The 17,121-nt window shown below is 43.2% G+C and overlaps 1 protein-coding gene across 4 annotated transcripts in view; it reads right to left on the minus strand.

Annotated features, from left to right (window-relative positions):
- Positions 1 to 590: 590 nt before the first annotated feature.
- Positions 591 to 17,121, minus strand: part of asic1b (acid-sensing (proton-gated) ion channel 1b) — a 133,427-nt gene continuing 116,896 nt past the window's right edge. For 3 of the 4 annotated variants that reach the window (XM_060069545.1, XM_060069542.1, XM_060069544.1), the window contains 7 exons: positions 14,345 to 14,495; positions 12,093 to 12,149; positions 10,562 to 10,715; positions 8,672 to 8,763; positions 8,193 to 8,272; positions 5,980 to 6,081; positions 591 to 3,400 (listed from right to left, as the gene is read on the minus strand). In XM_060069545.1, coding sequence (XP_059925528.1) covers positions 3,305 to 3,400; positions 5,980 to 6,081; positions 8,193 to 8,272; positions 8,672 to 8,763; positions 10,562 to 10,715; positions 12,093 to 12,149; positions 14,345 to 14,495 — 732 coding nt within the window. In that variant the 3' untranslated portion in view covers positions 591 to 3,304. Of the gene's footprint in view, positions 3,401 to 5,975; positions 6,082 to 8,192; positions 8,273 to 8,671; positions 8,764 to 10,561; positions 10,716 to 12,092; positions 12,150 to 14,344; positions 14,496 to 17,121 lie in introns of all 4 variants that reach the window. The other variant, XM_060069543.1, reaches the window with a different exon arrangement.

The raw sequence follows: 17,121 nt of genomic DNA on the forward strand, positions 1-17,121 counted from the left end.
ATAAGATCGGGCCAGACGCTCGCCTGTGGGCTCGGTACGACCTCATGGAGACCGACACAAGAAAGTGTTGACGCTGCAGTGCTTCTGGTGCCAGGTCTCGGAGGCTCCTCAGGAGGTGGCAGCACCAGTTAAATGGTGCCACATGCCACGTTCCAGCGAGGGTGGGAGTGGGAGGGTGGCAATCTGTTATCATTCATCTGATGAACTGAATGTGGATGTTTTTCTTCCATTGAGACAACACGACTAAGATTAAATTCTTGCTTTACTCTTATCAATAAGAATGATCTTATTCATATGATATATGTCTAGCTGGAGATTAAATCTGTCGAAAGAAAATAAAGCGAATCCACTGTGACGACAGGTCTTATGATGCGTGGTTGGACAAAACTGAGCAGATTCTCCACAGTTACAGGACAGGTGAAAGTATATGTGTATTTACACAATATATATATATAAGTGTTAATATCTAGGGCAAGGGGCTGTGGACTGTCATGTTCAGTAAGCAGCTCTTGTGTGGTGCAATCTTTAAATAGATCCAGAAAGCAGAAGACGGCAACTCAGACAAAGACACAATAAGTTGTAACAGGAAATTAACTGCATCATATTTTATTCTTGGTTAATTTGTCTTCTTGGCAGGTACAACAGAGAAAAAAATACTAATCACTGATAGAATCATGTCGTAGAAATTCATAAGAGAAAAATGCGTGTAGGACTCGGCAGTTATCCTGCAGGACCGCCTAATACTAGCATATTAATGAATGGTGACCGTGAGGTTAACATATTGAATAATGAAAGGGAATGTGTGCTCGCATCAGATGTAAAACGTTGATGTTTCATTTCCCGCTAAAAGAAAAGTTTTTATGGACAAATGGAAGTTCTCTCCTTGTCCTTGGATAACCTGCAAAAAACTGTCAGTGAGGAAACAAGCCAGCATGAACCTGTTTTAAGCCACATTAGTGGAGGCGTAGCTGGCTTTTTAGGAGTAGGCCTAGGTCTGAGCACATGGATCACACGATGCATTACTGAGCTACTTACCCATTGCAACTGGGCCAGTTGGTAGTGGCAGATGTTCTGTGGAACATTAAGGAGGCTTTAACACCATGTAGGTTCCTGACAGACAAGGATGATAAAAGGCTTCACAGGATATTTTCTCATCCATCCACTTGTCGCACATCGATTGGAAGGGTAATTATATTTCAGAGCTTCAGTGTCTCGTAACAAGGTGTTGGGGCTAAAGGCTGTTCATATCCACCTCTGGCAACCTGTTTAAATAAAGATAAGAAATATCTGACTTATTAAAAGATTAGCCTTCTTCCCCCAAAGCCATTAGCAACATTGTTACAGAGAAAGCTAATTAAATGGAAAAAAAATGATAAGGTCACACTTGTGGAAAAATACGAGCAAAATGTACTTGATGAATTATAGCGTTCTTAATCGTTTTTTAGAGCTACTTCATGTGATTAAAAATGAACATTTGCACAGTATCTTCATTTGAAAAATACAAATACAGTGTCTTTGCAACTGTTCACCTATCATACAGCGGCTTGCAATTAAATCTTTCATAGTGTATTGAGGTTTAGGAATAAAATCTCCATAGAATAGCAATTTGCAAAATGATACGTATATACAGTACATTAAAATGAACATTGACATTAATGTTAATGATAATATCAACATTAATACCATTAATGATTTTATATATTTATGTTTCGTTAGCTAAATAGAATAGCCCATTACCTGGAAAATGGAAATTTGATTATCAGGCAACATTTGTTTTTGTATAAAAGAAAAAAGAAAAGCTAAAATAATACAAAAAAAAATTCTGATCAACACAGAAATAATGATGTCGACAATATGACAATATATCAATAAGAAGAGTACATTTCTTTTACATTACCTCTACATATTGGCGGTATTGTGCTTTGATAAGACGTTTGCAACTAGAACACACAGATAAAGAACTTTTAACAGGCCAACAGTACTCCAAGGAATAGACCAAGCCAGTGAGCGTGGCAATCTCAGCCTATCCCAAGAGGCGAGATACCAGGAAATGAAGTTGGGCAGAGGAAGTCTCTCACACGTTTTCTGGCTCACTGGGCAAACATTGAATGGTGAATTGAAAAGACTAGATTGAAATAGATTTCTGCTTGTTTTTCTGTAATCAAAATAAACATATAAAACCAAAGAGCATGTGGCTACGTGATTCACTAATCACTACACAAGACACACACGCACAAACACACACGTGTGTGTTAACACACAAGTGCTTGCGCACAGGCATACACGCACTCACACACCCACACACAAAACCATCTTCCTGTTGCGGTTTATCACTTAGGCAAATTTGGCAAATGTATATATTTATATCTATAAAAACATAAAAAATAATAAAACAATGAAATGCATGCACAGGACGAATACAAGCATGCATTTACAAGATGAGACCTGATATATCCACCAGCATATGTTTCGAATTCAACGGTGGAGGATGTGTCTATGACCACCACTGCAGACCTAAACCAAAACCTGTCAGCCCCCCAAACACGTTAACAGCTAGTCCCCCCTTCATGCTTTGATCTGAACCTTGTAATCACGGACAAAGATACATTCATGAGCTAAGTGCCACCCACTACACCGTGTCCGCCGTGTTTAATTAATCTTCTTCCTACAATTGCCGCAGGCTCTCATCTTGCTACATACGTACAATGGAATAAGCAATTTTGCTTTGTTTTGTATTTTTTAGATACACCCCCACCCCCCCCTTCCCCACCCCCACCTCTGACTCTCTAACGGAGTCAGAGGTGGGGGTGGTGGTGCTGCTGTCAACAGTCAGGGGGATGTAAAGGCATGTGGCTCTTCATCAGCTGTCTTCTGCGGCGGAGCGGCGGTACACTGCACCGCCCGCCGTCTGCCGTGGGAAACGGGTGTCCGTGTTCTGACATGCTGTTCTCTGTGATCGGCAGTATGTCACATCCACGGGTGGGGGGGGGGGGGGTACTGCCAAATGACACTGTCTCCTACTGCGTTTTTTCGGGGAGACGCGATAGATATCTACGTCAGGTCGCAATTATGTCCTCCCCCCCTTTCAAGCCTCTGTTTAAAAAAAAAAAAAAATAGTTTTTTTTATTTGAATTACTTTTTTTGTTTGTTTAGTTCTTTGAAAAAAAAAAGTCTGTTTTTCTGAATATGGTTTCGTATCATTTATCTTGGCCTCCTTTGTTCAAGACTTTAAAGTCTGTTCTGTTATTCTGTGTTTCTGGCTTTGGACGACACGATGCCAGTCCTCGTTCCCTGAGCGCTGCACTCAACATGTGAAGTCTTCAAAGTTGCCCTGGCCAGGGTGGTGAGGTAGCATGTTGGCGGGATACGTGGACGGCGTACGCAGGTTCTCACACGGAGCCTGAGATGGAGGAGGAAGAGGAATAGCGAGAGGGGGAGAGAGCGAGAGAGAGAGCGAGAGCGAGAGCGAGCGAGAGAGAGAGAGAGAGAAAATTAAACACACTGGAACACATTTTTCATTTGAACCACCACATACGAAAAAAAATTCCAACACGTTCAGTAATTGGATGTTAACAGGTTTTCACGTTTTTGGGTCTTTTGATGGCATGGCAGCATTTTCTGGTCCACCTATTTATTTTAACAGTTTTTTTGTTTTGGTTTTTGGCAGCATGAGGGAAAGGCACTCATTAGTGTTGCCAATTAATAAATAAGTCATACAAGCAATGTGTGGAAAAGTGAGAAAAGAAATACAGAAATAAGTTTTCCCAGAAGGGTTAGAATAATGGTGGATGAACCTTTAAAGGGGTAGTTCGGAATTTTGGACATAGGGCCTGATTCCCAAGTGAGCATTGGTATTCTATATCACTGGAGACAGTTTTCAACACATTTCATTCAGTCCTTCTAGTTGCAGAGTTCGCTCGTGCTAGGCTAGCGCACGGCAACGGGCAATGCTAGCCTGCTATTAAAAACAGTCTTACCCACTCCACAGTACACCCGAGGTAAATCAATTATAACGCCAGACTATATATTTAAATATCTGTGTTGATAGAATAATGTTAGAAATAAAACTAACCTTGCATCGCATGAATCATCGAGGGACTACTTTCTCAGCAGAAGCGGAATTTTACTATGCGCTGGTTAGGTTTGTAACCGAATCACGACAGAAGAACGTAAACAGAGAAGCGTGGGACAGAAGCGCAATTGAACGACTAGGCAACATGATGGTTCAGTGTGCTTTTAGAAATTGTAGAAATAAACGGTACAGATGGGCACCACAAAGTTTCCACCAATTTCCAGTGCGAGATCCAGAAAGGACTCAACTGTGGCTTGTTGCTGCTGGCTTGGACATCAAAACACCGGCTCGTACATGTACGGTTCGTTAGATACAACAAATTCCTCATAATCGTCTTCAAAAGCAGATGCATCGCTAACTCCTCCAAACGTGGGCATATCTTGTTAATTGAATACGCTTATAGAATTCCTTCATTCACTGTACTCTGCGTTTGTAGTAATGACAGCGGCAGGTAACCTAGGTATCAGTCCGCCGCTGCCGTAGCCTACGTACAGGAATATAAACACTGCTGCTGAGACCCCGCAATTCCCTCAAAATGCAATGCAATGCAAGGTTGGTTTTATTTCTAACATTATTCTATAAACAGACATTTAGATTTATAGTCTGTCGTTATAATTGATTTACCTCGGGTGTACTGTGGAGTGGGTAAGACTGTTTTTAATAGCAGGCTAGCATTGCCCGTTGACGTGCGCTAGCCTAGCACGAGCGAACTCTGCAACGAGAAGGACTGTATGCAATGTGTTGAAAACTGTCTCCAGTGATATAGAATACCAATGCTCACTTGGGAATCAGGCCCTATGTCCAAAATTCCGAACTACCCCTTTAAGGTAGGTAAAATTGTGTTAGGGTTAATTAATGAAGAAAATACCACAGAAAACCGATTACTAAGTTACTGTGGTGATCAAGCAACGTGCACAGATGCTTCCCTGTAGATGTTGATGAGGGAAAGCTAGAATGACATAATAAAGTGCAACGGCTTCATTTAGGGTTGGTAATCAGTTGAGCTGTCCAACCTTCCCATGCCCTAGCCCCTCCCCTCTCACTATAATGGCCTAGTCTGGGCCTAAAACCGTTGATTAAACTCAAACATTTTCAACTTGTTTCTGCTGTGGCTTCTACCTATATGTCTCAATTTTCTGTAGCCCAATCTTTCTCTCAATGGCACATCTATCAAATTCTCTTCCACTTGCTTCTCAGCTTAATCTCCCACTCTCTCTCTTTCTCACAATTTATCCCTCTCTATTGTTCTCACTGTCTCTTTTTCACAATCTCTCTCTCTCTCTCTCTCTCTCTCTCTCTCTCTCTCTCTCTCTCTCTCTCTCTCTCTCTCTCTCTCTCTCTCTCTCTCTCTCTCTCTCTCTCTCTCTCTCTCTCTCTCTCTCTCTCTCTCTCTCAACCCTAACCTGCATCTCCTTCTACTTCAATGTGATTATGGGGATGATTCAGACCCTGAATCTTAAAGTGTAGTAATATAAAACAGGCTTTTCCTAGGTGTTCTGCTGTCTGGGGTACTATTTAATTGAGAAAAATCCCCCCCAAAAAATCGATAGAACTTGCCAGGGTTTCCTGTTAGAAACACTGCCAACTGAGTTTCTGATGTTTGTGTTTCACTAATCGGCATCCAATTCAAACGAAACCAGGCAAGAGCCAGCCGGTGGTTAATTAATACAAAAAAAAAATGTCTGTCAATAAATGCTGAATTCCAGGTGGACCAGACTGACGAGAAAACACATTGCCAAACATCATTCGACAACTTGGCGTAAAGCGGTCACATCTGTTCCCAGACATGAAATCATAACGAACGGACATCGAATTATGATTGTTCCTCCCCCCCGTTTAAGCTAGGCGGCATCGGGACGGGGCACGGGATGGAGGAGCGTGCGATGGTTAGGAACTCGCTCACTGACATGGTGCTTGACGTCATCCAGGCTCAACACGGCTCCCCGGTCGCTGTTGCTGCTCCGCTTGTGCTTCTTCTTCGAGCAGTGGCACAGCTTGTACTTGATCACCTGGAACAGACGGCACCCAGAGTGTCCTCAGAGTATGAAGACGTCTCACAGCGGCCTATAGGACCAGGCTGCGCTCCCACACGTTCAGCGTGCTTGACATGGCCATGTTTTCGGTGTGTGTGTGTGTTCATACACGACACACGGCTTCGCAACAATGTCACACGCCCACTCGCACCACAGCACTGGTTAGGATGACATGGATTTCACACTTCTATAAATATGAGGCCAGCGATCTATTATGTGAGTGGAGATGGCGTGGGCGCAGACCCACACATACACATGCACACGCACACATGATCAAACCAATGCCCACACACACGCACGCATGCACCCACTGAAACCAAGGCCCGACAAAGAATAGATTAATCTCCATCGCTAATCGTTAAACAAGCATGCAACTAAGCAGAGAGCTTCCTTCAAAAGAATGGACTGACAGAACCTGATTCATCTAAAATAGAATACATCCAAAATGTTAATGTATTCAGCAGTAATGATGTGTGAGTTTTTGGGGCGGGGGACTCCATGGCAACTCCACATTCTTCAGGCCCAGTTCTTTTGTAAACAGACAGCTTATCATTATTATTTACTCTATATCTTAATATATCCTTTATCAATGCATAATTTAGAAAGCATAACACAAAGAATGGAGAACGGAGCAATAACTTCTGGTTAAAAGTAGATTATTTTATATGAAACAAACTGTTAAAGGATAGCTTTACTGTTTTGCATTCAAGGGCCTATCCATGATTGTCTAGCATGATTCTAGTGAGTGTAGACTCAATTACATCCATGGATTGTCATTGCTCTAAATAATGGTGTCTACGCTGTATAATCATACTTGACAATCTGTGGATATATAGTGTCTACACACTCAAATCATTCTAGACAATCTGTGGATGAAATAGTGTCTACACACTCCAATCATGCGAAACAATCTGTGGATATAATGGTGTCTACAAACTACAATCATGCTACACAATCTGTGGATATAATGGTGTCCACACACTGGAATCAGGCTAAACAATCTGTGGATATGCCCATGGGACCATGGCTTAAAATAGGATTTAGGGATTTTTCAACCCTATTTTTTTGTCATTTTAGGTGTAAGGGACTAATGCAGACAACAATATTTGGAATTGGTCTAGTATAACCTGAACAAGGTCTGCAATGTAATCCGTCGGACGAATAATGCCCTGTCAAAGCACGTACTCTAAAGTTCTTGTCTTTGCCACTGACTGGCTCGGATTATATTCGAACCTAACGGAAAGAATCTCTACAGAGAAACACAAGTTTCTATTTGGCTATCACTTGATCCTGCCTGTTTGGCTCGCTCTGAAATCTTGTTGTTGCGTAGTACATTTCCGTATTTTCTCTCCTCTCCACCCAAATCTTTAAGATAACATCAAGGCATGCTTTCTGATGCCCGACAAAACAAACCCTCATCTCTCCGGCTCTAACTGACGTTTCCCCCATTCTCTTCCTGCAACAACCCAACCCTCACGAGTCTCATCGAGTGATACTTGGTTGGACAAAGTACCAAACAAACCGAAAGGTAAAGAACAAAGTTGTAATTCTCTGTAGGGATCCTTTCTATAATGTTATAATACAGTCTGAGCCTGTCAGTGGCAAAAACACGCAGGTTAGAGGATGTACATTGTCGGGCCTCTTTTGCCCCAAAGGATTACATTGCATCCTGTGTTTGGAGAATAGGGTCCAGGTAAGAAAACGGGTTAGTTTTTTGTTTTTCCTAAGTTTTCCAAAGTTTTCCTTAGCACCCCATGTGGTACTTCTTTGTAACCTTTTCATTTTGTAATTGACTTTCGTTCAGACTGAAATGGATTTGACTTTGCGCCGACACAAATAAATTAGCAAATAAATATCTATACTGATGTGTTGCTTTAAAAACAAAATAACTTACAAGACCATTTTGGCAAGAGTTTCTTTTCAATAAACTAAATGCTGCAGAACCCATCAATTTAAAAGGAGTAGATGTTTGGGTAAAGAGAGAGATAGAGAGAAAGTGCAAGAGAGAGAAAGAGAGAGAAACATTTACTTTGTACAGATAGTCAGAAGAGAGAGACAAAGCGAGAGAGAGGGAGCGAGACCCTTACCTCATACAGATAGTCAAAGAGCTCCAGGATGGTGAGGATGCTGGCCCCGATGAAAAGGCCCATTTGACCCCCAATGTCACCTGGATAGACAAATCAAATCGGTCCAGTCACATCACAAGCCAGCTGAGAGTGCTACAGGATCGGTCAATGCATTTGACCACCAAAGGGAGGGAACGTCGTTCTCAATAAATCACTAACTGCAGGTCTGACAGCATTGGAGGCATAGGCCGGTATAATGTGTGAAATGAAAATACATACCGTACACTTTATATAAATTGAGGGTAAAAACTGATAAAAAGAACACATTCTAGAATTTGACAGCAAGCTTTCCATGGCCTCTTATGGAAATGTGTTGACGTGCATCAATGTCAGCTTGAATATATGTCACAGTATTTCTTTAAAATAAATAAATAAATGATCCATCACAATCACAGATGAATTATTCATAAGTCGTCGTGGTCTGACTCGAACTCCCTTACCCAGCAGCCCTGCCAGCTCGTACGCCTTCTTCTGTTCAATGGTTTCATAGTTCAGAGCCTCGAAGAAGATATCCAGAACCAGGATGTTGTCACTGGGAACACACAGGAAACGCAACCTCTCAGCTATGGACAGCTCCGCAGTATCCACGTTACAAAGACATGCTGTTGTCTAATTCTGGAAGCTGCACTCCCACACCACCACCACCACCACCACCACCTCCACTTCCCAAGCGATTCAGGGAAGCAACTAGAGAACCAATATTGTGGTATGATTTCTATTTTTATTTAGAGGTTATATATCGAAGGGAGAGAAACTTTGTGGTTTGTTATTGGATAGGCCAAGTAATGACCCGTACAGAGACTCAACTCGTGCATCTCAAGGAAAAGATATCTGATATCTGTTTTTGTGGCTGCGAGCGGAAGTTTGAGATATCATGTTGCTTTCCTCTATTATTGCCTATTCGTCACGAGGAGGTTTTTATGTGATATTAGTTAATGGGAACGCGTTGAATGACAATTTTTTTCTTGGCGTTCTCCCTCCGCCAGATGACAGATTTCCTCTAAAGATAGGAGAAAAGGGTGACGAATATGTGAGAAATAAAGATAATGAGGAAGGGACCGCATTTGAATGCTTTTTCATGGTAATGTTAATATTGCATGTTTGCAAGTTATTAAATATGGTTCTGGTCATTCTGGAATACGTTATGATAACAATAAAAACATTGGGTCTTTACCCACCTAATTGAACTCCGTATACGTGTTTTTAAGAGCAACCTAAGCCAGCACAAAAAAACTAAATGTCCCTGTTTTAGACTGTCAGAAAAGAGCCATTCAAAAACTGCATATCTTTTAACAAAACCTATTTTAGTCCTAACCAAAAAGGTTCATCAGTGTACAGAAAAAGGTAAATGATTACCTCAATGAATTGTGAATGTAACATTCACAATCGTATGCGTTTTATTTATTTTTTTTGCACTAAGGAAGACGCAACAAATACCATATTATTATCATCCCCAAAGCAATCCCTATATCCGGGCAGAGCCTCTTGTTATGCAGTACCTGTCGAGCATGCCAGTCTGCACTGGGAAAAATGTGTACACACGCGCAGGCTATCATCTGCTGCAGCTGCTCTAATGGTGTTTAATCCAAGGAAAGATAAGACTGTCTGGCTTTGGGTGTGTTCGTCTCATGGGTATCTTTGCTCCAAATGTCAAATGCAACATCCCCCCTATGTATTAACTGCTTATTTACATTTGGGATAAATACAATGTTTGTGCATGTGCTTAACATCATATTGTGACAAGCGTAACGCTGCAAAAGACAGGGATAACACAGAGAAGCTCCATCCACCTTTGCCACCTGTTACATTGCCGGGACAGGAGAAGTGTGTCTGCTCATTGTCTCCGGATTTAGTTTCACGCCCGTAAACACGGCTATGGCCAGACAATCTGCCTCTCTGTCCTATGGTGTGTATCAGAGCGACAATGCACACATATGGCCAGCTGCAATGGCTCCCCCTGAGGACTTTCATATCCCTGCCCGCAGGGAATTAAAAAGGCAAAAAAGCAAGCTTCTCAAAGAGAGAAGTGAGGGCTGAATGAGAGGATGATCCGTCTCTAGACTGTGACAACTTTCTGTGACAGCTTCGGGACTCAAAATGTGCCTCTCTCTCGATCTCTTTGATCTCTCTCGTTTGTTGGACAAAGACAAACCAAACGATGGGTTTACCCATGGTGGTCTGGCCTGTGTTGTGGATTTAAGACGGAGCGGGGAAACTTAGGGGCCTGTCAGCTCCGTTCCCCGCTGGCACAATCGTGATGATCTTAATTTAGCGATGTTGCTCTCTTCGACCCGGTATTGATCCCCGCTTGAAAACAGGATGATACTTACGCAATGTACTGCTCCGTCTTGTTGTATTTCTTGGCGAGGTACTTGGCTGATGCCTTGCTCGGGATCTTGACAAACGACATCTCTTTACCGTAGCGCGTCATGTTGCATGGCGTCTCACAAACGCAGTAATCATTGTCCCGTTCCACTAGGAAGTCTACATGGGGAGGGGGGGGGGGTTTAAAAACGTTAGCGTAAACCAACGAGTGATGAGTGTTGGCTTGCACTCAAGTACACACACATTCTCTCTCTGACTTCTACTCCACTGCATGCGCATGCCCACCTCATTCATGAATACGCATGATTATGCATGAATACACACAGATTCCGATTTACGCAGGAGCAGAGCGTGGAAGACGGACCAGAAAAGACTTGAACAAAGAACACTAGACAAAATCACAGCATCACACTAAGAAGTGCACAGAGGACTCCCTCAAAGACGGCAATGGCCGACTTGCGAGGAATGAAAGAAAGATGTGAACAAAAAGTGAACAAAAAAAGAGTGTGAGAGAAGGCTCACATAATACATGTCTCAAAGGATTAAAAACAAAGATACGCTGGGCTGTTGTAGGAGTCAGGTATGCCCAGGTTTGGTGTGTGGTGGGGGATGTTTGATTGTGGTGAAAACACCTACTGACACAGCAATGAGGATGGTGAGTTGGCCTGTGGTGTCTATATTCAGCACAGCACTTTAGATATGATGTAGAAACGGACATGTATGAAAAATAAAAATTTTGAATATATGAATATACGCTGCTGTAAAACACTGACAGATGCTGTGCTCTGCATTAAATGGGAGATGAAGTTCTTCAAACAAAGTTGACACAGGACTAAGCTTTGGCACAATTACTTTTAATGGATCTCTTGTGCGTGCTTCCTGTAATCCATCAATTGGTCGACAGCAACCGCTAATGAAGGAGGATTTTAGGAGTTATGGGTGTGTGGTTGTAAAATTGGGGGCCGAGGTACCTGAGACATCTGTCAGAAAATAGGTTTGCGGCCGGTTTGGGCTGCACAGACCACTCAGACTCTAAACCAGTGGCCCATAAACCTTCAGATGGGAATTACAAGAACCAGCCATGGCTGCAAATCATGGTTTGACTGTGCCTGTATGACTTAACACACAGACACAACATTGCTCCACCTTCTAATTTCCTGCCACTGTTGGGCACTGCTATGCATTATCCATTAGCAATAATGGAACCTAAATATATAGTGGTGGAAGGAGCCTACTTAATCGATCCTCCCTCTCTTCGCACACAAAACACGAGTGAACAAGTGTCAGGATACAAAGTGAAACGATCACATATCCGCTTTGAGGTGGAGAACTTGCAAAAATTCAATAAAACAATTTAACAAGGTTAAAGATGTCGAAAGACGTGAACAGGCACGTATGGATTTATACATGAAAGAAAGGCAAACACAGACAGACAGGTCGACACAGACAGAAGGGTAGACAAAGACAAACAGGTAGGGACACAGAAAGACAGGCAGACAGACAGGCGGACAAAGACAGAAAGCTTCATCTCCTTACCCAGGGCTGGATCAGCACACTCCTTGTACTGCTCTGGGGTGCAGTAGGGGGCATCTCCTGAACACCAGACAGAGGACAGACAGCAGGTTGTCATTGTGACTATAAGAAGGGAGGTCCTTCTTAAGCACTCTCAGTGAAAAAGGAAGGACAAGAGATCAGAGGCAGCCCGGTAATTAATGTGAGTGTCAGACCGTCATTACAGGTCGTATCAGCGCTGGAGTTACTCCCTCAGCTTGATCTCATCTCCTAATTGTATTCATTAACTTCTCTTTGAGTTTATCTCCTTTCTGTGTCTCACCGTGTGGTTCCTCTGTTGCCTGTTGCCCCACATCCGACAACACCGCCCCCCCCCACACCCGCTCAGTCCCTGTCTCCATCAAAGTCTTTCTTGCCTGTCCCCCCCCCCCCCCCCCCGTCTCTGAAGAAGTGAAGGGAGCGATGGTGATTTAACTCTCCAGGAGATGGGCTGGGGGAACACCAGCTCAAAGGTGTGGATCATTCACAGCCTGATCCACAAATATTCCTTGGGGGTAGAGTTTGCAATCTGGTGGAATTTCGTTTGATGAAGTGAACTAGAACTAAATGATTGGGACAAATGGGAGGACTGATAGGATCAGTGCTCCACCTGTGAGCATGGGGAAGGTTGGGGGAGTTCTCTGGAGAACCACATTAATCACAACCACGATCACGGTTAGCTAACTGCTAATCCAACTCATTATATGGACAGCTTGTCTGGATTGTCCACAGAGGACCGGGCACATACACCCCCCCCCCCACACACACACACACACACACACACACACACACACACACGCACACATACAGACATACACAGGCCCGCAAGCACAAACACACAGTAACCTTCACACAGACCAAAAATAGAGACTGATTCCAGTAGGAGACAGACAATTGCGTAGCAATTATTTGACGGATGAGGCAGGTTTAACGTTGGGGTCAATCAAAACGTTTCCTCTGTGCCAATTTTCATTTTCAATCCACCGACTGAGATGCCACAGACTGATTAAACGGCAATGGACAGAGGAAAACAGCCCGTCATAATCACTGCACAAGCTGCAACAGGGGAAACGCTGGTAGAGGTTTTAGCTTCCCTGAAGTGTGACATCTCCAATTTCCCCCAATGTGAGCATTTTGGGATAAAACTGACTGGCAAACTTTATTTTTGTTGCCGCTAGGATGTTTCCTAGATACAGTATGTGGTAATGCTAGGTTTCACAAAGATACAGCTGAAGAAGTCTCTCAGCACTCTGCCGAATCGTTTTCTGAACATACAGTACATGCGTACATGGGTGCCCGTTCTTAGAGACATTGAAAATACCATCCAGCAACTATTACCTCAAGGCTGTTAGTTATGCACCATCTCATTTTCAAAAGCAATTAAAATATTGCTTGTTATTTTGGCACCTGGAGATGCCGTGCTGCATTACAATGGATGGCCCCCTTAGTACGGCTCACCTCTTTAGTAATACTCAGTTCAGTTAGCCTCACAGAAGAGCAAGTAAGCTCGCCCTAACCAAACACTCAGGAGCAGCTCCGGGACGGCCCTAGAGAGACCGCTACCACACCCACTCAGTTCCAATCACAAAAGGTTGAGAGTGTGTTTGAGCAGTGAAGGCGTGTTCCTGAGGTATGATTTGAGGATTGGGTTACTGCTCCAAATGCTATAGTGTCAAGGCCCTGGTATACTTCAAACTAAATAGAAATGGTGGGATGGCAAAGACGAAAGGGCTAGTTTGCAACCAAAACACACATTGGGCTTCTATCACCGCAATGGGTTAAGTTGTATTAGTTTATTACAACTTGGAATTGTTGACCCCCCCAAACTGGTCAACAATCCAATGATAATGATTATGTCAGTGTCTGGTATTTGTTAGTATATGGCATCTGTCAAACTGAGTACTACGTCCCATTTCCACATGAACCAGTGCGAGATTGTGAGGTAATATATGCATCTGTATGGCCACTCGAGCAAGGACTAAAGGGACAGAGAGATGTTTGGGAACTCCTGGCGCAATTCAACTGCCCACACAGCACAGTAACTATCTTGTTCCCTGCTGAAATCGCTCGATTCAACAGACTTTGGGAACAAGCCAGTGTTGATTTAGCTGTAAGTACATCGGATGGCCGGCTCTTGAAAGTACCTTGAGTCAATACAGTATGTACACAGCTGCAGGGGTTTGTATTGAATAGCCAAAGAAGTTGGCAGGAGGTTGTTTGTGTTTGACAGTGCATACCGGGCATATGAACCATCCTGCAGTTGCAGTTCTCCACCAGGTAACGCGTCTCACAGTCTATGCGGCAGGCCGTGAGGCTGTAGGTGTTGAAGAAGTCTGAGTCCATGGCAGAGGCCTTGCAGTCCCCCCAGGGTGGGGGCAGGTAGGTCAGCTGGGAGATGGAGAGAAGAACACATTTGTTGGTTTTTTAGTGTGATGACTTCAGTTCAACAGTGATCTTTGTGGATCGAGAAACAACACAAATCATCAGATATATCTCATACATATTGGGCAAAACAGATACTAAATATTACTGAACATGTACAGTGTTACAAGAATCATGTAGTGAAAGGCAGTTTGAACTGGTCCATGACATCAAACACATTTCCCATCATTCATTGAATATGAATATTGTTATTTTGATCTTCACAAAAGCATGATGAAGCTTTATGTTTTTGTTGTTAACAAATGTGATGCCTTCTCTAGAGGACTTTACAGAGATACAAAACTAAAATAACGAAGAGATATGGCCAAGGAATGAATGAATACAAAGCAATAGATGGCAATTAAATTTAATCTTTTGGAATATTTTTCCCTCGTCCATGAAAGAGAGTCAATAATTTATGATTGAGAAACCTTTTCACTATTGGATTCATTTTCAAGCAAAGGAATTGTCCCTTGAACCGAAACCTGAATGAGATTTCCTTAGATTATTCGACTACCTCCTTTGGCCCTCTACCTGTGATCCAGTTAATCTTGTCCTAAATAAAACGTTGTTCTCGTCCTCACCCTGTTGTGTGAATGTAAGTAGACCAATACATCTCCGCACCAGAAAAATACCCCACGCTGAAGTAGAATTTAGGTCCTCATGGCAGCCACAAGACACAAAGGAACCAAAGTATCCTGGCTGGCCTTTACGATGCATCATTCATGATGCGTATACCACCACCGCTCCGGCATTCCATTTCTGCCCATGTTCTTGAGTGGAAGAACGTTGCTTAGATGGGGACTCCCTACTGGGCGCAGGCAAGGTGGGCAGTGGGCGCAGCAGTAGTTCAGATGGCTTGTGAACAGTGGATCCACCGTATAGCGGGAGCTGCACTCGAGTGTATGTGTGTGTTTGGTCCTGCCTCAACCATGGATCCCCACGGACATAGGCGAAGGAAGCACGGGAACAAAGACAGAGTGGACAGGAGGGGACGAAGGGGAGAACGGTTTTGGGAGGGTGGCTAGAACAGGGCTTGTTTCTACTCTTGTGACTGAGCGCTCGCAAATAATGTTGTTATGTCAGCATGAGGGGTCGAAGATACCTTATTATTGTTAGATAATGGAATCTGATATCATTGTTTTTTTAAGAAGGATTCTTTTCTTTTTATTAAAAATTATGTGAATAAAAAATGAAATAATAAAAACAATTGGTGGAAAGACAGGGGCAAGTAAATAACCATGCAAATGTCTGCTTAACATATGAATATAGTGAGTTTTTAGGGTGGATCCGTCATCTTGTTAATTTTTGGGTTTTTCACTTTACTAATATTCTGCAAAATCCCTAAGATTTGTTGTGTAAAGCAGGCAGGAATAATTAACAGGTGGGATTATGACGCAATGATTTCTTGGTGAAAACACTTTATATGTATTTCCAACAGTTTAAATACCCTTGAAAACCTGAGGTGCACACACCAAGCCGTTCATAGAAGCAGGTTCACGTAAGCAGCTGGGTATCTTGCGAGCCTCCCTCTCTCTAGTTATGTCCTAACACATTGCATCGCTGGGTGCTCAAATAGCGATAAATTAAAAGCCACTGTCGCTGTTTGAAGACTTGCATTCCTCAATCCCTACTGAAGTGCAGTGATGTGGCTCACAAATAGCATTCGGCTACCATTAACCCTGTGCCTTATTCAATCAGCATGGGTAAACACACACACACACACACACACACACACACACACACACACACACACACACACACACACACACACACACACACACACACACACACACACACACACACAACTACAGAATGCAATCATCATAACACTCACAAGGAATCAAAGAATCTAATCAGGATTATAAAAGGAGTTTCTCTCTCTCTGTTGACACACTCAGGACGCCATGCCAAAGTCAAAGTGTCCATTAAACCCCACAGAACCAGAATGTGCTCTCTGCGCTGCGTCCACCGCTGCAGATTCTCTGTATTTGTGCGGCTCTTTGTGTGGCGCGTACCCTGACAGAGGACAGCCATTCCACTGACTAATGGTTCCCTCATGCTCCGAGGCCCTCCCATAAGTCTGAGCTCTGACATTCACCATGATAAAGAGCAGAAAAAACAGCCCTCTATTCAACCAGAAACCATCTACTGCCTGCCCACCGAGGTCCCTGTCTGGAACATGCAGTCCGCTACCGAGTCGGACTGGGGAGGAAGTGCAGAGCAAGCAGAAGCTGACACGGGAAACAGGTGCTTTTTTGGAAAATGTTCAATAGTGCATTAAGAGGTTTGTAGCTTTGTACCTAGCAAATCCAACCAGGGCTGCTTCAATATTCTCCCTTTGTCGACTTAGTTGACCAGGTCTAAACGATTGAACACAATTGACCCTTTTGTCGAAAAGTGTTGAGGGGAAAATAGTCAACAAATCCACCTGTAGAGAGGCTGTCCATTCTGGTGTGGAATGAATGTGAGAGGAACGCATACCGATAAACGAATAACGCTTTTGCCATGGAGAAACAAGAGAAAAACATAGTGGAATAGAGAGAGAGACAGAGAGACAGAGACAGAGACAGGGAGGGACAGAGACAGAGTC

Source organism: Gadus macrocephalus, chromosome 13 (genome assembly GCF_031168955.1).
Source record: "Gadus macrocephalus chromosome 13, ASM3116895v1".
NCBI lineage: Eukaryota > Metazoa > Chordata > Actinopteri > Gadiformes > Gadidae > Gadus > Gadus macrocephalus.